This window comes from Triturus cristatus, chromosome 2_2 (assembly GCF_964204655.1).
Source record: "Triturus cristatus chromosome 2_2, aTriCri1.1, whole genome shotgun sequence".
NCBI classification, from domain to species: Eukaryota; Metazoa; Chordata; class Amphibia; order Caudata; family Salamandridae; genus Triturus; species Triturus cristatus.
Window position 1 is genome coordinate 54,598,473 of NC_140582.1, and position 24,287 is coordinate 54,622,759.

A 24,287-nucleotide genomic window follows, 5' to 3' on the forward strand; every position below is an offset into this window, starting at 1 on the left:
GGAGAAAGGGAACGAGTTTCTAGCCAGTATACCTACACCCCGGGAGCTGGTCGTGAAGCCGGCATGGGCTATCAGTTTGTAGCCCCATCTGTCTAGGGCCTTACAGGAATTGCCTACCAGATGGGCCTCCTGAAATAGCATGGTGTCTGGTGCCTGCCTCTTGATGTATTGGAGAATTACGCTACGCTTGATCTTATCCCATAACCCGTTAACATTCCAACTCAAGATCTTGACGATTTTATCCCACTGTGTGCTCATTGAACCTATTACGACTTTCTTCCTCCCCTGCCACAATACCGATTCGATCTGTCAATAAAAGACCAACACCAAACAATAACTGAAAACCCCCCACCCACAACCCCCCTCCCTCCGTCCCTGCATTCTGGGCATAGAACTGCCCATGACTAAACTTGCAGAGTGCCTGTCGCCTAACAAGTGTACTAAAAGTAGTAAAGAGAAGTGCGTGGTGCCCTGCCCCCAACCCCCCCTGTTGGTAACCATTACAGGAAGTTCCCTGAATCATAGAACGTTATGAGGACTTTATCCCAAAGTCTCAGAGGGTGTCCCCACATCGATTAGGTCTGAAATGTGTCCCCAATACCTGTTCCCTTTATGGGTGGATGTCCAGAGTCTATGGGGTACTAGTCCCACTGATCCAGTCTTCAGTGCGATGGCTCGTCTGGAGTCGCATGCTTCGAGAGCAAAGTTTCATTTCCCTTGACTTTCCAACCATTCGGCAACCGCCTCCGGGTGGTCAAAAATCCAGGCACTTCCCTCAGCCTCCACCCAGAGCCAGGCCGGGAACAACATCGCATATTTCAGGCCTCTGTCTCTGAGTTGCTTTTTAATCGCCACAAAGGACCATCGTTGCCTCTGCACCAGTTGAGTGAAGTCTGGGAAAAAGGTAATGTCCGCGTTTTCGTATCTGAGTGGCGGGGCTGTTCTGGCGGTCTGAAGAATAGTGTCTCTGTCCCGAAGGTTAAGGACTCTTGCCAGCATTGGGCGAGGGGGGGGCCCTGGTTTCGGGCGACCCCCGGGGACTCTGTGTGCCCTCTTCACGATGAAGAATTTACTCAAACCTTTGGGCTGCAGGTGCTTGAAAATCAAATCTTCTACAAAAAGGACCGGGGATTGGCCCTCTAATTTTTCCGGTACACCCAGGATGCGAATCTAGTTCCTTCTGAGGTGTCCTTCAAAATCATCCAGCTTAGTTTCTGCGGACTTTTGAAAGGTTTGCAGCTCCCAGACCTCGCCCTGAAGCTGCGACACATTGTGCACTAAACTTGCCATGGTGATCTCCAACTGTTTGACTTTTTCGCTCATTTTTGTGAGGTCAGAGCGGATTAGAGTGACGTCTATAGAAATCAAGTCCATTTTGTGTTCCTGTGAGGTTTTCACGCCGGTTATAGCTTCCATTACGTCTTTAGGGGTGAGTTCAGAGCTGACCTTCCCGGTCTGCCCAGTGCGTCTGTCTCTGGAAGTTGGGTCCGGCAGCGTGTCCTTGGGGAGTGCATAGCGGTCCAGCTTGTTAGTTTGCACTGTTTTAGACCCACATGTTGATGACATCATGGCGGCGTCAATGGCAGACCCGTCCGGTCCCCAAGCGCCACTGAGGATGTCCATTGCGGCCTCCGGCAGACTAACTCGATACGCAACGTGCAGGTAAGTACAGTCTCCCCCACTTGGCACAGTAGGCAGGTGAGTCAGTGAAGAGCAAGCACAAGGAGCCCTGAACCACCAGCCCAAGTCACCGGGCGTTGGAATGGAAAATGCGCTCAATGGGCGCCCGTGTCCGCCACCGCACTCGTCTCAGACCACCGCAGTCGCCCCTTTGTCCTGGGTGTATTTTCTAATGTGTACCGACACGGTCTGGATAATCAATGGGGTGAGCGCTTTGTGGTGGGTCTGCAGGCTGGTAGCATGTACCTCTGCCGCTTGCTCTCCTAGGCCAGTCGGTGGGGACCACCCTTTTGCCTGTATGCCCTTGTGGGAGTAAGGCCTGTCGATTGTAGGGCCTCACTCTGCACCGGTACCTTTTTCACTCCACAGTGTCCTCCACCCTCTGAGAATCAACTGTCTTGGCTCAGCCAAACAGAGGGGGTGGTCACTACTGAAGCTGTGAGTGGAACCAGGGGAGGCCCAATGATCACCCCAGGCCCCGGCCCTGAGATACCTGGCACCGGACCTCCGCTCCCCTAGTATGAGAGGAAGTCACCGCACCGTTACTCCGGCTCCGTCTTTCATTGCCGTGCACATAATCCCAGTTGAGGGTGGTAGTGTAGAGCTGGATTGCAGCAGGTTCTCCCCTCCTTCGATCATCATTAACCCAAGGCTTTTAGTCCGGGTCCGTCTACCGCACCGGGTAAGCAGCTGCTCTTGACCCTGTACGTAAGCACGCACGTGGGTGTTGCGATCACTCCAGGTCCCGGCTCGGACCCTCTGTGCAGGCCGTAAACAGTGATGGCCGTGGCCTCGGCCTTCGACCACCGATCGTTTTCGTTCGTGCTGGAGTGGGTTTGGGGCACCCTCCTGTCATGGGAACAACTTCCAGGTAACAGATTATTGTAGCGGATGGCAGGGGGAAAGTCAGCTCAGACGGAGCTGTGTTAAGCAGTGACCATCCCACTACACTGCGTAGCCACGCGCCCATCCTTCACATTTGATTGAAAAAGCAAACAATAGGACATTGAACAACAACAGAGACATACTATTAGCTACCAAAAAAGAGCTGACCAGGACAGACTGATTTGTGTCACCACCTTCAGCCCCCTATCAAAAAGATTACAGAAAATTATAAATAAGAATTGGGCTATCCATCAATCAGTAGGTCTCAACTTCAGCAAACTTGTGTATTCATTCGAAAGAGGCAGAAACATAAAAGATATATTGGTGCACACCTGCCCGAAATATTCAGAAATAAGGAATGCTCAATCCATTCTCTGGAACCTACCATCCCTGGGTGTTCACTCACCTTGTGGAAATTGTAGTGTATGTCCTTTCAAGAAGATCGTAATCGAGATCAATGTGTTCTCATAAACCCTTGGAAACACAAGGGTTTGATAAATTGCAATTGCAATTCGAAAAATGTGATCTATGTTATCATATGCCCCTGCAACCATCTGTATGCGGGGATGACAACAAGCAGTATGCAAACAAGAATAACAGAACACCGGAGGTGCAGATGTGATGCCACTAGTTTAACTAGACCCTATATTGAAGAAGAATATACAGATAAAGACATAACATGGTACGCTATTGAAAAACTGAGACTGATTTGAACTGATATGGCAAACTCTCTGCTTACCTTCAAACAGAGCTGGGTGTACAGACTCCATGCTGATGTTAAAGGAATGAATGCCAAGATCTCCTGTGGTTTTCTAATCTCTCAAGTACACCACGGAAGGCCTCCTACCTTTTTTTACTCCTAAAACGGTACCATTCTTTTACCCGAAGAACCAACGCCTGACAGGCAATTATGCGTAGGGATAGTACATACACGGCTAATCTAAGTTGGGAGACTTCTTAGGCCCCTATTACAAGGAATTAGACACTCTAGGGAAACATTGAAAATGAACCTACTAATTACTGCATTCCTTTATTTACAAATGGATTAGAAAAATAAAAATTAAGGAGTTAAGCATGACATAATTATCCCAATAAACACAAATCAAGAACATGAGGAACATTTTTGTTCTTTGCTATGTAGTGACTTGCTTTCTAAATTAAATATCCAAGCAACTACAACTCACATGTGTCTGCAATCAATGCTGGTGTCACACTGACATTGCGCACAAAGATGATGCAATGAGCGTCCTGACAAGTACCAGGATAACATTACGCTCACAAAGGGAACTCCATCTCCTCTACAGCTGTACCAGTGTCTGAGTTAGGAACAGGATAGTCTTCTCACCTAATGTGTCTCTTGACAAAGTAATTTGGGGCTCCAGGCGGGGATAAGAAACCACGTTTTCAGCTGAACATTATATCCTGAACGGAGAACAGTACCCATATAGGACATCTTGTTAAGTCTCCCAATTCTGCCAATGATTATGGTACTGTAGGAAAAGAGGCTCTTTGAGGGTGCACCCCACTTTTCCCCCCATTTAGACTACTAGCTGCTGGTTTATGACTCTGAAGGTGTACTGTATCCAGCTAACCACGCCCCAGTGGCAGTGCTTTCTCCCTAAAACATGATGTAGCTAATTGGTACTCTTAATTAGCAGGGACTTTAACCCCGTTAAAAGTCCTTAGTAAAGTGGTATAAAGGGTGTGCAGGGCATGCGAGCTAAAGTGGTCACTAAGGCCGGAAGCGCTACGTCTGCCATCCTGAGTGACCCAAGCAAACAGATGACTGTAGGAACAGTGTAAACTGCTCCAACTCAACTTTGCCTTTGCCATGTGTGGCAAGGTCAAAGCACTATCTTTAATGTATGTCAGTCACCCCTAAAGTAGGCCTCTTAAGTCCAGGTGCAGTACATTAAAGACGTGGGCATATAAATGCAAGCTTATATCTCCCTATAGTGGACCTTTCCATTAAGGACCACTATAAGTGTTCAGCGGTCCATAGGAAAATATGGGTTGCAACCCGGGAACACTTAAGGTCAACATCTCCATTATGGTACATCAAAAATGCTCATGTTTGGTATCAAACAACATGTCTCCTCACCCTGAAACAATTCCAGTGTTGGGGGTGATGTGCCATGCACCTATGTGGGTACATTAGAGGTTGCCCATCTGGTTGCCCCAGCCTTTCCTGTGCTCTGAATGACAGCCTGCAGCTGCCAGCACCAAGACAGGGATCTGACCTACTGCCAGGAGAGTGTGAACACTCCCAGGAGTAAGAAACAAAGACCTGGCCAGAAAGGAGGTAGAACCTCCCTCTTTGACCGGACAGCTAGTGAAGTGGCACATCAAGGTGGTGAGCTCAAAAGCATTCACTGCTTCTGGAATGCAGGCTGACTCCCAAAGGCGAAAGATGCCCTCCCACTGCCCCAGGCACATTTGTACCTGGGCAGGTTGGAAAATTAGGTAGTCAAAGGGTGTATACCCCCAAAAGGCCAGCCACACCCCTAAAGTGGGCTACCTCGTCTGTACAGATAAGGAAGGTTTCTGCCATTTTCAGAAGTGGCAGAATATAGGATTCTAGGTAAGTAAAGGTGACAAACAACCCCAGATGTGGGCACCTCAGAGGCAGACTAGCCACTGTGCCAAGTAGCTCATTGGGCACTTGCACCAGACAGAAGAACTGCTTTCCAAGAAAAGGGGATACCTGTGAGAACAAAAGGAATTCCAGACTTTCTTGGACTAGCGGCACCAGCCCCTGCACACCGCAGGTACAAAACACATCCTAAAACCAAAGATTCGATGTACATCGGGGCCTCCGAGGGATCGCCCAAAAGTAGATGGTCATTGCATTGAGGAAAATATAGTCCTGACCTCCAGCATGTTTCAGGTGGCGTCTGTTTTACCCCCGGACATCTGGACATCAAAGCACAGATTCACTGTTCTTACCGCTACCAAGACTTTTTGGAGACAAGTCCGGTTACCACCCCCATTACTCGATGCTGCATTAAGAGGGCACCATGCAACATCTTAAACCGACCATGGCAGTGGCCCAATTTTCAACTTCTTGCACCCATTTTCTCCCCAGCACATTCTAAGAGGTAAACCCAACACCCCAGTGGTTCTCGCTTCAGCACCAAGGAAAGCTAGAACTCAGGCCGAGTAAAATCAAACTGACCAAGTAAAATCAAACTGACTATTATGACTTGGTCCTGCAACTCTCAGCACCTTACTACTCTGTGGGTTTCATGTATCTCGACCTGCAAGTGATCGTTTGTTACTAGTGCCCTTTTCCCATTGACAGGAGTGGTAAAATCTCAGAATTGAATTGCACGGTTTTATGACTTGTTCTAAAATCTCTAACTCTGGTTACATGTTTCCAATCACGTTCATTGGTGGCAGCAGTGTGATCCTAAACTTGTGTTTCACAGCACCACTTGGTCATAAGTGAATTTTGCACAAGAGATCTACTATTTATTGACTTTTAGACTGTAAAATTCATTTTTGATATGTTTATAGGAAAAAATTCTAAATGGAATTTTAGGACCCTGTGTAGACCCCCATTGCAAAAGTGAAAGTAACAAAGTAAGGATAACATTTTTAACGTTTTTTGAAACTTTTGAAAAGATCCCACCGTTAAAAAAAAAGTTAGGTATAATGGAGGCTGGAACAGAATATTGAACTGTCAAATTTCACAGCTCTAAAGATCAATGATCTAAAAGCTTTGTGCAAAGTGGTATTTCCTATAGGACAATTGCCAAAAACAAGGAACTCAAAAGAGACTTCAGCTCCTTTGAACAGGAGAAAATAGACAGGGAGAGCCATTCTTCAGAAAAAGACCCTAAAGAGAATGTGAATGAAGCTCTAGTGAAGATGATGGGAAAGAAGGTGATAACTAACATCTACACCCTTTCATAGACCTCCTTCACCAGTGGGAAGTGACAGACATAACTCTAGTAGTCCCCCTACTGGAAAGGTGGTTTTAATCTTTGAGGAAAAGCTTGACCTATTCTCCCTAGGTGGGAGAAAAAACTTGACTGAAGAAAGGAGACTCGCCCTTGAAGAAAGAAGGGTCAAGATGGGCTAAAGGCGCAAAAGAAAATGGTGGCATACATTTTAATAGGGAATAAGAGGGCCCCTTTGACAAAAGATCCCCAAAGGAATTTCCCAAAGTTTAGTGATAGTGATGATATTAACAAATAGTTTACAGCCTTTGAGAGGGACTGCAAAATGAAGAGATTAGCAAACCAGCACTGGGGCTGTCTACTGTGGGAGTTATTCTCAGTGACGGGCAAAGTAAAATTCTGATCCTTAATGAGGAAGGACCGGGGTCCTACAAGCATATGAAGGAGACACTCATAGATTGGTTTGGACTCACATCAGAAGAGTATAGACTGACGTTTAAGAACAATCATAAAGGTCAAAACCAGACATGGGTGGATTTTGTAGACTACACAGTCAAAGCAGTAGAAGGCTGGATAAAAAGCAATAAGGTGGACAAGCATGGGCTAAACAATTTGTTTATGAAAAAGAGCACATTTAAGCAAATGTTTCTCAGACAAACTACACAAATATCCAGTAGATTGAGAACTTTCTATAGAATTGGGCAAGAACACTGATGAGTTGGTTAGGATAGGGGCCCCCAAGTAAATCTAGGGGGATGACCTCAAGAAGGGAGAGTTAGGTCCAAAGAAGGGAAAGGATGGAGGTGGTAAGCCCACCTAAGAAACAGCCTCAGAGCCCCAGACCCATAAAAAGGAGGAGAGACAGACTCACTTGCTTACAAGCAGAGTAAGGGGGCCCAGAGCTCATATACTCCTGGACAATGGCTGTGCTTTGACTGTCAGCAGACAGGGCATGACAGAGGAGATGCAATGTGCCCAAAAAGAAGTTTGGCACTGGGCTATCCAGGATACACTTTGAGGAGGACACCTCAGATGAGGAGGTCCTCATAGCTTGGAACTGCAAAGAGTTCCAGTAGTAAGCTGGTGATCCCTGAGGGTTGCAGTAAGCAATTCCACCCTATTCAGATGAATAGGATCCCCACCACTACCCTGAGAGAGACAGGTGCCAGTCCTGACATAGTGGTTGACAGGTTAGTTTCCCCAGACCAGTCTTTGCAGGAGAGGAAAAAAAGATAGGGGTAATCCAAAGGGAAGGTCATAACCAGGCCTATGGCCTTAGTGACCCTAGAGTAGTGGTCTTCAAACTTTTCATGCCACACCCCCATGTAAAAAGAAAAATCATTGAGGCCCCCGGAATGAACATATATTTTACATACTTTTAGTTAATAAATTTGCCATTTTTTAATATAGCTTAACATGTCTAAATACTGCAGTTATGCTCAAACATAATTTTTTTTTAATGCAATCAAATACTTGAATGCCAACTTATGATTCTCGTCTGCCAGGACTTTCTATAGTAAAAAAGTATCCACAGTGTGATTCTTTACACATTGAGTTTGAGTTCCTTCCCCTTGACATTTACTCCCAGCCAGGATATGAATGAGAAAGGATGTTAGTAATCACCTATTACAGAGAAGCTGACTGTAGCTTTCTTTTTACACTAAAAACAAAGCAGTGTTATCAGTGTGATACTTCCATTGGACAGTGCCTTGCGCCCCCTTTGGAATCAATTAAGCCCCCCCCCCAGGGGGGCATGCCCCCAGTTTCAAGGACTCTGCCCTCGAGATAGGGGATGCTTTAGCTGCAAGAGGGTGGTAGTCAGTCCTGACCTTCCCCTAGAATGCACTCTAAGCAATACCCTCCCAGCTGTTAATCTCAACCCCAAAGGGGCAGTCACCCAGAGAGCTGCCCAACCCAAGGATCGTGGAGGTCCTGCCCCTAATGTTAGGAGACCTAGACCTCAGCAGAAAGTGAAGAAAGGTAAATTTAGGAAAGGAAGGCCACTTGTTTTGTTAAAAAAAGACCCTGACACCCAAGGGCATTCTACCCTAATAAGGGTAAACCACAAAGTTGGTCCTGCCTCTACTGATCCCCAAAAGTCAGGCAACTGTTCAGAAACAAGGTGTCACCCCTGATCTGACAGGAGGAGCGAAAGAAGGATGTCTGCCACATGAGATGGTAGCTCCCCACTCTGAATCATTAGAGAGGCTCAAGGATCCACAGTTTCCCCTAAGATATCCCATTCACCTATCAGTGGAGAGCTAAGGATGTGATTCTGGGCAGTAACAGTAGCCTCTGTTGGATGGTAGCCTTCAAGGCAGCACTATGTTTTGCGTGGGAGGCAGACCCCATGATCAGAGATAAATTAGGCCCTCTGACCCTGTTGGTCATGGTGGGGTTAGTCAAGTTTCGAGTTTGCCTCGTGTGTGGATATATAAATGCAAGCTTATATGTCCCTATAGTGGCTCTTTCCATTAAAGTGTATAGCAGCTAATAGGAGAACATGGGTTGCCACCCGGGCCCCCTCTAGGTCGCCAGTTCCATTACTGTACCGCTGAAAATGGTCATGTTTGGTTTCAAATAACACACCTCCTCACCCCCTGACGTAATTTCAGTGTTGAGGCGGATGTAGCATGCACTTAGGTGGCTACCTTACAGGTAAATGTAAACACCGGAATATGGATGAACGGAGGTAAGTACACATTTAAATAAATAAAACAAATTTCGTTGCGCGCGCTGCATCGCATTTTGTGATGCAGCGCGCGCAAAGGACCTTCGACTTTCTATTTCGACTAGAAGATGGAAGAAATCTCCCTTGGGGTCAAGGAGTGACTCCTCTGCTTGGCAGGCACCAGATTTGCCGGTCTGCATCCTCAAAGCTCCCGCTGGACTCCGAAGTATTTGCAGCTCAGGAAGAGGAGTTCCAGACATCTCAGATGCCGACCCGAGTCGCCAGCAAAGCTGGGACCTGCAGCCCTGGAACTCCTGTTCACCGTACATTTCTGCATGTGCATTGACTTCTCAACATCTCTTGAAGTCGTGCTTGGGCTATCTTGTAGCCCCCACCTCAAGCACTGAATCCACCATAGATTGTCAGCCTGGTCATTCCGAGTGACCTGTGGGCTGCCATTTTGTGTTTCGCCTTGAGGTCTCTTCGCGATCCCTGGTCTGTTGACTGGTGGTTCCCTGAGGGGGTAACTTTGCATTTCCTTGGACTTTCCTGGTTGCTCCAGACGTGCCCTGACTCCCCCAACCAAGTGGTGAGTCTCTCAGACTTTGCTGGTCTGCACCGAAGCATTTCTTCTCTTTCTATGTGGGTTGCTGTTGCTAAGGCTTGTTGTGTCCAATCCGGGCACCGATACTGCAGCACTTGACATCCTTTGTGAGACAGCTCAAATCCAGCTCCTCGTTGTCGTCGACACCTCCTGGTCCTCGTGGCTGAAGAGTCAATCTTCACCTCCTTCACCTGAAATCACCCGACATCGGTGGGCATCTGCTTATCGCCTTCCTGGTCACTGGAAAGTGACCCAGACTCTGTTCCCTCTGCTTTCAGGTTCTTCTAACCTTCGATCCAGGCTTGGATCACTTCGGACACTTTGCATCTTCACAGCAGCAGCACTTCTTCGCCAGCTCCCATTGAAATTGACGACGCGACCCAACACCAAAAGACACCTATGCAACTGGCTTCCCTGGGTGAGGTAACACAAGTACACCTGTGCTCCCGTGGTTCCTAAGTCCAAAAGGGTTTGGTCCTGACTCATTCTAAGTGTCCCTAATCTTTAAAAATCTAACCGCGACTTTCCCCTTAGAAGCTAACAGGAGCCCGCGGCTGTGTTCACACACTGCACACGGCTGCCGTGGGTCCACTGTGTCACACCTTGGGTGGTTCCTTGGGATCCCAGCGATTCTACAGGCTCTAGGCCTTGTGTCTAGTTAAGTCATGGTTCTTATACCACTATTTTAGTATATGGTTTGGCTCGCCCCTAGGACCTGACTTGTATTTGTGCTATTTTACTGTGATTATTGAAGTGTAACTTATGTGTTTTGACCTCTAGTCTCATAAAGAGACTAGGAGGGTGTGTTTAGTAATAAATACATATATTTTATATATATATATATATATATATATATATATATATATATATATATATATATATATATATATATATACCTGGTGTGGACATCTTTCATTTAGTGACTCAAGAGATTATAGACTAGTAAAACAAGCTGCTTTACATTCCTTCAAGACTTAGCCTGAAGGCTGCTCTCCATAGCTACCACTAGGATAGCTTTAAATAAAGGTTGTCTTTAACCTATACCAATAAGGGGTTGTTTGGACTGATACAAGGTGCCCACTAGAACTAGTGGACAGCATATATCAGGCCAACTTCTCACAACAACTAGTTTGCAAACTAACGATTTTTAACAGCATGCCTTTGCAAAAAGATTTATTTCCTGAAACAACTTTTGATCTATTGTGGCAACCCTACAAAAGTAAAATCTGCATTTTGTAATATTTCCTTAATTGTCTATCTGAGTAAGACTATGGACCCAACTGATACAAATCCCTACTACTATCACCATGGGACCTTATACAAACAATGGTACATTTTGGTCCTAAATGAAACTAGTAAGAGCATGTGGTTCCTTCTAATGTCTCATATATATGTCAAAATCAAGAGAATTTTCCATTTCGTATTATTTGTGTGTGACTAGAGAGGACAACGTCACCCCCCACACCAGGAAAGATGTTTTCTCCTAAATTATGGTAAGAGAAAGACCCTCATTTGTATGCATGTATGTCAGTTAACACATTTGTCAACTTTGGAATTTAACTCAGCCAATGGAGTAAGAAAAATGCAAGTCTAAGGTCGCTTGATGGACTTTCAGTCCTCAACCCATCATCCTTTTAATAGTACAGACCTGTATGGTGGCAGGCGAGTACACAGACAGTGTTTTGTGCATCTTAAACATCCACCAAACACTCAGGGGCCGATTCCGATCCTGTATTTTTTTTTTCCGTACGACTCGTATCCATATTTTTTTCCGTACGAATCGTACAAGTCACGTCCGACCCGTGAAGTACGATTCGTACGGGAAAAAGTACATACGGATCGGCCCGATCCGTACGAATCGTATAGGGAAAAGTTGTACGAGACGTACCCGGACAGTTTTCCGTACGAATCGTAAAAATACAGTCCAAGCGTACAAGTACGATCCGGACCGGCTTTCCGATTTACGATTCGTACGGAGAACGTCCCGTACACGGGGAATGACTTTACCCGCTACAAAGGGAAGTTTGTACGACTCTTATCCCAGGAAAAGTTGTTCCCGGGGTGCGAGTTGTGCAGGCCCCCCAGCGCGTACATACGGTGCATACCCCCAGCGCGTATGTACGTACACGCTGGGGGTACTCTGCGTACATACACGCGGGGGTACGGTGCGTACATACGCGCTGGGTGTACGCACCGTACATACGCACGGGGGTACGGTGCGTACATACGCAATGCACGGGGAGTGTATGCCTGTACGACTCGTACCCCTGGGGACTCAGCTTTTACGGCTGTTATTGGCTCCCATAAAAAAAGAGCCGTACGGAGTGACGTAGGGACGAATCGTACTTGCTGGGCCGTAAAACGCTGCTTACATACGTACAGACATCGCGTACATGCTGTTCCGGATCAGAATTCGATTCGTACTGAAATAGGCTTTCTGTACGAATCGTACTTCCTAGGTTGTACGGACAGTTTACCGGGTACGAGTCGTAAGGAGAAAACGCTCCGTACGACGATTTGTACGGCCTTTTTCCAGGATTGGAATCGGCCCCTAAATAGGGCCCTTAGTAATATAAAATATTTCTTTTTACAATGTAATCACTCAAGGTTAGCAGTGAGATCAAGTTTTATTTTCTGCACATCATGCAGTAAAGATTCTCATTTCGACATTGCAATATGTTTGTATGTTGATAATATTGTCATTAATAATTATAATTAATATTTCAAATGAGAAAGTCTATATTTTTTTTAAAGATGAGTCCTTTAAATCTTTATATTTGTTCTTCTAAAGTGATATATTAATTTAATTTAAAAAAATATATATATTTTACAAATAACATGAATATTGGTGGAGGGCGAATAGTTAAAAAAGAAATACATCATTACATCTGGAAAAAGTTGGAACATATATCTGTAAAGTAGATGACATCTTAGAAGAACGATGAGTACAGAAGTTTAAAGAAGCCAAGAGCAGGAGATAATTGCAATATACAAGGAAGAAGAGTGAGAATATGACAGTGTGACAACATCTTTCTTCTGCCAACAAAATTCCTGGGACACCAAGCAGTAATTCACCACTAAAAGGAAATATATCCACCAATGTAGAGAGCACAGAAAACACTGTTTTACTTCAGAACATCTTGAAACAAATACCCGTACTCAAGAGGAATCTGAGGAAAGTATCTATCTGCAATGTTTTAGTTTTCCCGATAGTAAAGTAAAAAATAAAGAAAACGTTTATTTAACTTGAAATAAAATGAGTACACACTTTTATGTTAAATACGAATGTAAATTCGATCCTATGGTCATCATAGGTCCAACAACAAGAAAGCCTGGAATATATTTTCCATTGGAATTCAAACCAGTAGTGGAATGCACAAATGTATAATTGAGATCTGTTAATAAGGGGTGCATTGGACCTGAATTCACATGCTTGGGAGAACTTCAGTTTCAACTGTAACCTCAAAACATAGCTCACCAGAAATCCAAAGTACCTGCAGCGTGAACAATTTCTCACAAATAACATCCAACCAGGGAAAAGTTTGCTTAGTTCAGTTATGCTGCAATGCAAGTTCTGTACTAAGGAGTCTTAAATTAGGCAACTCTCTGAGAATAAGGATTCAAGGTAAGGGGACCAAGAGCAAATCATCGGCAGGCATAGAATAATTTCCTGTATCTTCTTGATGTCATCAAAGATTTAATCAACCCCCGAAAGCTCAGCTTCTCTAACATGACTAGATAACAAACAAACATCATCCATATTCAGTTTTGGTCCACTCAAAAAGAAACAGTCCATCTTGAATTGCTAAGGCGATTTCTCTGAATCCGTGGAGGTTTGGCATGTTGAGTTGGGATTATCAACATTCCAGAAAATCACAGCCAAAATATTGTGGACCAATAGTCGGGCAACAATATATAAATAATAGTAATATCCATAGAAGATACACATACATTTAAAAAAAATGTAAAACACGTCATTAAATCTTATAAACATTTAAAACATACTTAAAACATTGTAATCACTTAACAACCACAATCCCACATTTAAATACATTACACGTAGCCTAGACCTTGATTAGAAGACAGACCAATACTGTGCACATTTCTTGGGGGTCTCAAGAACCTTGAGCCTTCCTAACAAAAGGCTCTGAAATTACAATGTCCTCTGCAATCAGAGCAATTCTGCCCTGTCAAGTTTGCCAAGTGGATATCAAGCAGGATTGACCGAGGAAGCTTCATATCACATTTGTCCAAAAGTATTTACCTTTCCATAAAACAAGGAAACAGACATATAAGGATACCTCCATTCCCTTTTAAAAAGCCGGTATATTGTTGCAATAAACAGAACCCTTGGGTTCCACTGGTGGTAGTACCAGTGTCCACTAGTATTTGGCAGCTCTTCCTGTAGACAATTGTCAGTTGGAGGAGAAACGGGAGATCTTCACCTGAGGCTGCAATTTTGGGAATACATTTCACCCTCTCCAAGGAGGAAACACTGTGGAAGCCTTGATCGTCACCGTAACCAGGGAATAACCATAAGTAGACACAGGAAAAGGTCTGGGAAGTGACAAACAGGAGTGATCAGAATCGTTAGGAATGGCTTCACGAGGGTGAGAAGTAATTCCAGTCTTGAGAGACCTCCTTCACAAAGAAGGAGGGCAAACTGTCGATTTTTCCTGGCTCCATACTCATACTCCTTCCAGAAAGAGGAAGGACAGCAGTAATGATTCTTCTGCAAATGTTTCCCCAGAACTCCCACTAAAGTCTCGGGGCAAAGTGGGGAAGCACCGGCAACCAGTCTGAATACTCCCTCCAAAACTTAACACCTCACAAATAAAATGATAAAGTTGTATCATCATGGCTGAATGACAGCTGTCAATTTTGACATGAATGTTCAAACCAACCCTACCACATAAATTAAATGCCACTTCATAATCAGGATCTAAAACATAGTTTACCACAAAAGACTTCTTGTCACCTTTCCATTATATTAGGGTGGACACTTTTAGTAACCCCCCACTCCCAAATATTAGTACTTCATAGCTATGGGCAATATAAGTGTACGACAAGGGTGGGAGCATTACAGGTTTTGGGGTGCAACTAGCTCATTACAAAGCGATGCATTACATTGCATGCTTTTACAACGTGGTCGTAACAACGAACTCGTTAATACGCGTTTCATTTAAATCGCAAGTCATTACAAAAACTTGCAGTAGGGGGCGCGCTGGACTTAGGAATAGAATTATTTACTATTCCTACTCCAGTTTGCGCAACAGTAGGGAAGGTGTTGGAATTCATTTTTAATACCTCAGCGTCCCCTACAGCAAGTAGTTGAAATGACTTGTGATGTAAATGCATCGCGTACTCACAATGCAGTCATTGTAACGACCACGTTGTAATGGTAATGGTACTGAGATGTAATGACAGCGTTATAAACGCTGTTTCCCATTCTTGAAGGCCTCGAGATGGATTTTAAGGAGGAAGTAGCTAGAGAGGGAGTTACACTGTGTTGCTACAGTGACAGAAATGGCTTATTTTTGTACATTGTATTAGAGGCATATGAGCATCTTTAGGTGGGTGAAGTCATGACTTCAGGTTGTATGGCTTCAATCTGAGATCAGCAGTCTCATCGCAAAGTACAGTACTCTACAATGTTGAAGGGGATTACGGCATGCACGGGAAGCAAGTGGACACTGATGAGGTGGGGCAAATCTGGGTGCATACACTGTTGCTATTTAGAAATAGATGCAGTGGGACACAAAGCACATTTTCGAACAATGAGGATGAACTAAGGCAGAGTGGCTGATGGCTGTTGCCCCATCAATAAAGGCACGTGTCTCTACTTTCATCTTTCTTGGAGGTAACTGTGCACACTTTTAGAGCATCCAACTGCTTCCAAGTGCCTTTTACTGACCACCGCCTCCTGCATTATCTCATTGGTTGTGAGAGGGCACAATTAAAAGAATCTTAAATTGGTAAATCCCCTTAGAAAAAGTAAGACATTTTACCATCCATCGGCATGCTTTGAGCCAGGGCATCATCGGCTACAAAAGGAAAACATAAAGAGATAATATTTAGTCAACACAGAGATACAAAGAAAACAGAAGAGTAGCAGAAGTGACTTGTATAAACATTTTCAATTTTGTATCTAGACTATGTTTTGGATCATCTAACAATGTTAATATTTTAAATGGGTTAATACAAGTTGATGCAGTACTGAACGCAACACAATTTGTTTGATCAGTTTTTTGATAGGAGGTGTTATGTGGCCTAATTTTGTTAGATTGGAGGAGAAAGTTGTAAAACATTCTGTGCATCTACATCATACTTCCTTTTCTCTGATAGGTATTGCCTGTCTGACATTCTTTGAAATGGTTTCCAATTTGAAACATAAATGCTTAAAAGAGAAAAGTTGTCTATTATACTGGGAACTACATATCAGAATAAAACAACTAATGCATTAGTCATGAGAAAATCTGCACTGAAAATAAATCTTTCCGGTTCAAATTTGTAGGACAGATTATTTGCTAAAAATTAAAAAGGCAGAAGGAAAACAGATTGTGCAGCAAGAAACATATAACATGTGTTTGTGAGAATCGTTTTCTAGAAACACTTATCCTTTCTGCATGATGCACCAAATAAATAATGCCTCAAGAAATGCAATGTGCGAATGTTCACCGCAAGCAAAAAAAAAGGACAGTTTTAGACCTGACAGCTTTGGAGTGGTCTTCCCTAAACGTTGTGCCTGCCTTCCTCCATTTGTCTGATATATCCGTGTCTGTGGCCAGCTACTGTAGAGCATGTTTGTGTAGTTTTACACTGCTGTCTCGACCTGGAAAGAAAACTTCTTCCCAGGCCCAAAACGTTCCTTTATCATAGATAGAAGTCACCTGGGCTTTGTGTATTCCTTCAGGTTAGCAACACAGAAAGGGAGTTTTAGGTGTGTCCAGGGCCGGCTTTAGGGCTGTGCGACTGGTGCTGCCGCACTGGGCGCTGACCTTTGGAGGGGGCGCTGACCTCATGGGGGGGGCATTGCGTTTAGCAATAACTTATGATTGGAGAGATCAGGGGCACTTTTGCCTTGTGATAGTGAGAGAATCCGAGGAGGCGGTCATGGGGTGTGGTGGCGCCCAAAAAAAATATTGCACCGTGCACCACCAGCGCTAAAGCCGGCCCTGGGTGTGTCTTGATGGTGACAAAATGGATGAATGGATTAATTCAATGTCAATGTACGTCATGATATATGTACGCATAAGACTGTCAATACCAACCAATGTCATTGTCTGCTCGTGTGTGGCCGTTTCCAGAAAACAGGAATGGCCAGACACGAGCCGGCAATAGGACCCGGATAGATGTCCTTTCCAGAGGCAACTCAGGCTAAATATTTTGACCACACTCTAACTTCCTGGCAACGCGATGCGGATCGGCGTGCATTTCAGATCAGAGGTTCTGGAACATTATTTCCACATAACTACCTTGAAGTATTCACCAGAATAAGGATTACAGCTACTGCCTATTGGCAGAGGCAGAACAGAAGTACAACCAGCGTGGAGGTTACAAGTAATGTACTACTTCAAGACAGCCCTGAGGAAGTTGTGGGTGTACATCACCCGACCTACGAAACACGTGTTGACTTGACCTTCAAAGAAGAAAATAAAAGCACAAGGAAACTAATATTGTCAAGAACATTTATACTATACACTACTAATGTACTTTCATGTGTGTGCTCGGGTACTGAGTAGTTGCAAAGGCAGATCCCTAGGGATCACACTTGGGGGTTGTGGTGATCTCCCCCACCCTGGAGCACCATAATCACTGGAACTAGAAGTAACGTAACCGTCAAGAGTGAGTGCCTATACCACTTGGTGCCATATCACCCATCTTGTAGTTGTTTTCGAATTGTAAGACCACCCCTCCTGTAGCCGTTCCCTCTCCTTCCTCTAATGCCGCAAACAATAAGTCTGTGCACACCACACTGCTAAAGAAATCTAAACGTGGTAAGGCACGCAAAGATGGCTAGCCCGCTTCCTCCTTCATCTGAGACTTTACTCTAAGATTGAGCCTGTGACTGGTTTATTACCAAGCCCAGCAGACCTGGTTTTACCCCTACTCCTACAGGAAGACAAGTCCAGCATAATTAATTCTATCAATGAATTTTGGCCAGCCATCTAAAGACTTTTTACAAAGAAACAATGTTCAATGATTAATACTGTACTTTCTCCCCAGTCTCACGTCTGGACATTATTGACTCCAAAATGTCGGCATTTGGCATTGGCCAACCGGGACCCTTGAATGGAACTATAATTAGCGCTCCAAACAGGCAGTGTACTGTGAATGATTCACCTGAAGAATCCTTAGTAGGCCATATGTCATTAACACAGGTTCAGCTTGCTTCCAGCAATCCATCATCACATATAGTCGACACAAATCACTTATGTAACAAACATTTTTCAACTAGGCAGAAAGTTGTTCTTTTGGCTATTTGAACTCCTATTTTTCTTACTACCTTGAGGGAAACAGTGGGGTAAAGCTATCCCAGCACAGCCACAGATATGGGCACAACTACCAGTTATTAATCTTCCTCCAGCTGCATGCCCCAGGGTGGTTGTCATGATAGGGGTACCCCCATTGAATTCTGACCAGTGCAAGACTTACCGTGCCATTTTTTCATGCTAGAGACATCTTGTATGTACGGAGATGCGCATGGATTGGGCCAAATGCATCTGAACTCCTGGGTAATTGTATTGTGATTCATTTTAGTTCCCCAAATTTGGTACATCATCTGTTATTTAATGCTGGATCTAGTTTTCTGTCAAGAACCTCCATCACCCTGGTCCCACTAGGCTTTTTTTACTGACCTTTTTCCCACTTTAGGCAGAGTCTGAGTAACTTACCTGCAAATCGCAGCACACAGGACACAAGTCCAGCCATTTCTCATGGGGAGGATAACACGCATTCAGGCAAATTTAAACAGCCCAACACAGTCAGTATAACATTCTCAAATGCACTGGCACTAGTTCAGGTTACACTGCACGCGTCTTCTGTGCCCTACTACCTACATCTAACAGATTTGATGAACTTTCTGATTTGGATTGACTTACTGGGCTAGAGGCAGTTTTACCATCTGATACTGCTTGCAAAACACTCAGGAGTGATAAACCACCAGAGTCACCTATTGCCACCCCCTATCAAAGGGTATTAGCAGACACATTCCATAATTTTTCTAGGCAGTACAGCACTTTATCTGTACTTAGATGAAATGTGGCAGGCCTTAAAGGGAAGCTTATTAATCAGGACTGGAAGACAGTTGTTTCCGTTTTTGATATTATCCTATTGCAGGAGACCTGGCTTATTGCTGCTCCATGTTTTGAGGGTTATGCTTGTTATTCAAGTCCTGCTATTCCTGCTACTCGTGGTTACGCGGCCGCCGGACTAGCCATTTGGGTCAGTCTAAGTCTTCAGGTAGAGGTACCTCGGGTGAAAACAGGGTCTTCCTCCTTCTTAGTGTTAGCAATTCATGTCCCTGTGACTAATTTGTTTTTTTATTTGATACATTTTTATAATAATTTTAAATAATGCTAGTTGTATACATTACATTAGTTTGTTTAATTTCATATCCCATCCCAGAGAAGCAGACTCTGCGCGCTGCACGTGTATTTTGCCTTCTGTTTTGAAATTGAGTTTTAATCTGTGTTTTAAAATTGTGATGAATTATTGATTGTTTGAGAGGCTATAGGGTTGAATCTTACCTAATTCTGTCCCCCAGTTTTGGCAACTCTCCGGTCCACCACCAATCATACCTGACGATTGTTTGAGTGAAGAGAGGCTGGTCATTGTTTCCTGAGCATGCTGGGCACCATTTGCACAGTCTCCTCCCCCAGTTTAGAGCTGTTGATCTTTAGGGTGGAGGGATCGCAAGTGACTGAGTGGGCGGGAGCTTTAGTCTACCACCCACCAGGGGGAAATAAGAGTTCTTCACTACTCAACTAGAAAGATTGGTCCCTTATACCTTACACACGGAAAGGTTTCTATTGGTAGGAGACTTTAATCACCATTTGGAGGTCCTCTCCAACACAGAGTCTGTCAGCTTAGTGGCAGCTATGGAGTCACTCGATCTCTTTTCAAGAGTCGTTAGTCCCACACATATCGTGGGTCATGTGTTGGATATGATTTTTTCCAATATCCCGGAATTAGTAGTAGACCCCCCTCAGATGTTGGACTGGACCGACCATTCGGCACTAAGCTTTTCTTGGGCACTCACTAAACCGCCCGCACATCCGCAAGTCTGTAAAGACCTTCGCAGAGCCTGGAGAAGGGTGACATCCTATGCCTTCAGTCAAACATACATCGCCCCTTCGTTCACGAACGGTGAAGATTGTGACATAGCCTTAGAGACGTTTGAGGCTTCAATTATAGAGACCTTAGACTCTATTGCACCACTTAAGAGGGTAAAAATTCAGGATGGGGCAGCCCCAGTCCCATGGTACTCAGACACTCTCAAGAGAGAAAAGGCCCTATGTAGGGTTAAGGAAAGGAAATGGAGGAAATCCAAATCTCACCTAGATTAATTAGTATACCGATCAGCTCACAGAGCCTATTTAAACAGCTGTAACTCAGCCAGGAGAGCACATCTAGGCACCAGGATTACGGAAGCAATGCACTCCTTGAGTTCACAAATCCGAGGGCTATTAAACCGCTTCCCCCATCTACTCAGGAGATATGTGAGGACTTAGCCAGCCATTTTATTTATATGATTGATACAATCTATCATTCATTTGGGCCGGAGGAGGTAGACCAGGAGGGAGCACCCCTTCAGGAAAATGCTAGCCCTCCCATCCTTGAAGTGTTCCCGGATATCACAGCTGAGCAAGTGGGTTCCTTATTAATTAACATAAAAATCAGGATCCCCCCTGTACTCCCCGCCATGTTGGCGGAACTTACCCCGGTCCTAGCTGATGTCCTTGCCGAATTTTACAACATCTCATTAGCTACAGCCACGTTCCCTCGTAAGTGGAAAAGCGCATGGATCAAACCACTGCTCAAAAAGGGGTTAGCTGACCCGACTGATCTTCAAAACTACAGACCGATTTCCCTCCTCCCTTGTTGCTCTAAGATTATGGAGACACTAATTAATCAGCACCTTTCTTGCTCTAGAACAACATAACGTATTGGACTCATCCCAGTCCGGCTTCCGTGCTTCTTATAGCACTGAAGCAGCCCTACTAGAGGTCACTGACACCATTAGGATGTCATTAGATAATGGGACCCCAGCTATGCTTGTCCTCCTCGATCTGTCAGCAGCCTTTGACACCATCTCATCGCATCTTGTTGGATAGGTTGCGAGATATTGGTGTCAGAGGCATGGACTTTAAATGTATCCAAAGCTAATTGACAGAACTCTTGTGTCCAGCTTGACTCCTTTTGTGTCACAAATCACCGCGGTAGATAAAGGAGTCCCACAGGGCTCTATCTTGAGCACCACCTTGTTTAATGTGTATGTGGCCCCCTTGGCTGGAGTCATCAGAAGGTGTGGGTTTGAGACTATATCGTATGCTGATAACACGCAGCTGAAATTCCCTATTGAGGATGACACTGCAGCAACCAAAGTAAAGTTCAAAAACTGTATGTCAATATAGCCAGATTGATGAGAAAGAACGTTCTGCAGCTTAACTCCACCAAGACAGAGATACTGCTGTTTGACAAAGCTGAGGAATTGTGGACCCCAGACTGGTGGCCATCTGAACTAGGAGAGGCGCTCTCCCCAAAAAGTTGGACCAAGAATCTAGGCATTAGAGTCGATAATAAATTATCGATGGAAGAACAGGTGAAGACATTGTCAGGCACCTGTTTCGGCACAATGCGGATGCTTAAAAAAGATCTTCCCCTGGATCCCTTTATCGGCAAGAAAAGCCCTCATCCAGTAGCTTCTGGTCAGATGACTGGAATATGGCAATTCTTTGCTGGTTGGAATAAGGGAAGACCTACTATCAAGACTTCAGGTGGTACAAAACATGGCAGCCCATCTTGCCCTCAATAAACCGGTCCAGTGTTCTTTACCACTACCATGCCAATTACACTGGCTTTCTATTAGGAAACAAGCTATTTTTAAGCTGCTATGTACGGTCTTTAAGTCTATTCATGAGAATGGCCAAGCCTACCTTAAGAAGAAACTTGAATTGTATTGCCGTGTGCGCCAGTTGAGATCTAGTAATTGCAATCTGCTCTGCACACCGAGAATTAGGAAGGTCAAAATGGGTGGTTGGGCCTTTTCTCATCAAGTCCCCAGTTACTGGAACAGTCCCCCTGAGGAAATCCGTGCCTGCACGACCTGTTTCAATTTAGGAAATTGCTTAAGACCTGCCTGTTTTAAGACCATAGTTCCCAGTAGAGTCTTCTTCCCAGGCGCCAAGAGATCCCTCTGGGGATGATTTGTTGCACCATACAAATGAGTAATAATAATAATAATAACCTACATACTAATGCTGATTAACTGTGCTTTTCAAGTTCACTTTTTTCTTTTTGGTGATTTTAATGCTAAACTTATCATGGGTCCCAGGACACAAGTTAATCATATGAAGGCAACTCCAACACCTAGGATGCAAGGTGGGCAGAACTTCTTAAGTACCTTACTGCTCACGGCTTGGTCGATTTATTCAACTTTAGGGGGAGCGAGCAACGCGTTAATTTCCTTAAAGCGGGAGAGCCTCTCCCATAGACTATATGTTAGTAAGCCGTAATTATGGGGAGATCATAACGCCCTGTGCCTTCTATGCATTTACCGAATACGGGATTATCCCGTAATTGTAATTTAGTCTCTGTTACGCAACACTCCTCAGATGTTTTAAGATTAATTTGGCACCTGGAAAAGCCTAAAGACTCACTAGCAGCCATACTTAAGTCACATCTAGTCAAATTCTTTTTTTGTTTAGCAGGGAGCGAACAAGACTCAATGGGTTTACATTATAACAGGGTAATGTGCCCAATCAGGGAGTCCATGGTAACCCCTTCGGTGCTCATGGCGGAATTGTTCCGTCATGAGCACCAGTGCTTCTGTGCTAATGATGAAACCAATCTGTCATGTGCACAGGAGCACAAAATCCCTCTGCTGCAAATGGCAGAGGGATTTAAAAAACCAAAATTCACAGGAGGTGGGGAAGAGCTTTCTCAACCTCCCATGGCTTTTTTTTGTTGCATTGAAATGACGATCGGGTGCATGGCACGCTAACTCCATTACATTGAAAATGAAAGTGAAACTTAGCATCAGTTTCACTGTTTCTGTGCTCATGGGGCTATCCCAGCCAGAGCACTTAATTACATGGGAGAGGTAACATTGGAAAGGGGAGAATGTCTTCTTTTTAATGATACCTTTCCTAAGTGGATCCCTACAAGGGGATTGCCCCAGGAGGGTGATCCCCAAGCAGGGATCCACCCAGTAGACGCCAGGGAGGGGGGAGCGGCCTCTTTGGCAAGGACCTTTGCTCCACCTAGAAAAACAGGCATTGTCAGTCTTGCTGCCCCCTTAGGGGGCAAATGGGGGCACAGTAGCCTGCAATCAGCCCCTGGGGGAACAGAAAGCACCCTAGATGCCAGGGATCCATTTTTTTAGGTCAGGGATTGGGGCACCCGACCCAGGAAAAATTGTCACAGTCTTTCTGTCCCCCTGTAGGCAGATGGGGGCAATATCCCCTTATCTGCCCACCGGGGGCAGAAAGCCCACTAGGCACCAGGATATTTGTCTCCACAATTCAGGGTTGGTGGCTGCCCAGAATGGGCATGCCAATGCCCACCCCCTCCAAAAAAATGCTACAGTCTTTCTGCCCCTCAGGAGGCAGGTGGGGGCAGTAGCTCCTGATCTGCATCCCCGTGGGCAGAAAGCCCACTAGGCACCAGGAAATATTCTTATTTTATCTATACATAGAGATGGGGGCTGCCCAAACTTGGCATGCCCATGCCTCTGTCCCCAAAGATTGCCATAGTCTATCTACCCCCCAGGATGCAGATGGGACAATAGCCCATTATCTGCCCCCAGGAGGCAGAAAGCCCACTATGTACCAGGGAGTCTTGTTTTCAAAGTTCAGGGGTGGGGCCTGCCCAGAATTGGCATGGCAATGCCCACAAACCCCCCCAAAAATTCCACAGTCTTTCCATCCCCCCAGGAGGCAGATGGGGGCAGTAGCCCCTGATCTAAACCCAGGGAGGGAGAAAGCCCACTAGGCACGAGGGAGTACACCGATTTTTTTAATACATCGGGTATGGGGGATGCCCAGAATGGCCATGCCAATGTCCCCACCCCCCCAAAAAAATGCCACAGCCTTTCTGCCCTCCAGGAGGCACATGGGGGCAATAGCCCCTTACCTGAACCCCATTAGGGGCAGAAACATACTAGGCACCACAGATTGTTTATTTTCAAAGCTCAGGGGTGTGGGCTGCCCAGAATGAACCACACAAGTCTACCCCTCCTTGATTTCCCTGGGTGTCTCATTTTCAAAAATGTATAGGTTTGCTAGGTTTCCCTAGGTGCTGGCAGAGCTAGGCTTCAAAATCC

General features: G+C 44.9%; 1 protein-coding gene across 2 annotated transcripts in view; it reads right to left on the reverse strand.

The window, feature by feature from the left end:
• The window catches only part of LOC146861821 (uncharacterized), a 1,143,841-nt gene that overhangs the window by 471,449 nt on the left and 648,105 nt on the right, over window positions 1-24,287 (reverse strand). For both annotated transcript variants that reach the window (XM_085643198.1, XM_085643199.1), the window contains exon 11: window positions 15,751-15,786. In XM_085643198.1, coding sequence (XP_085499324.1) covers window positions 15,751-15,786 — 36 coding nt within the window. The remainder of the gene's footprint in view (window positions 1-15,750; window positions 15,787-24,287) is intronic.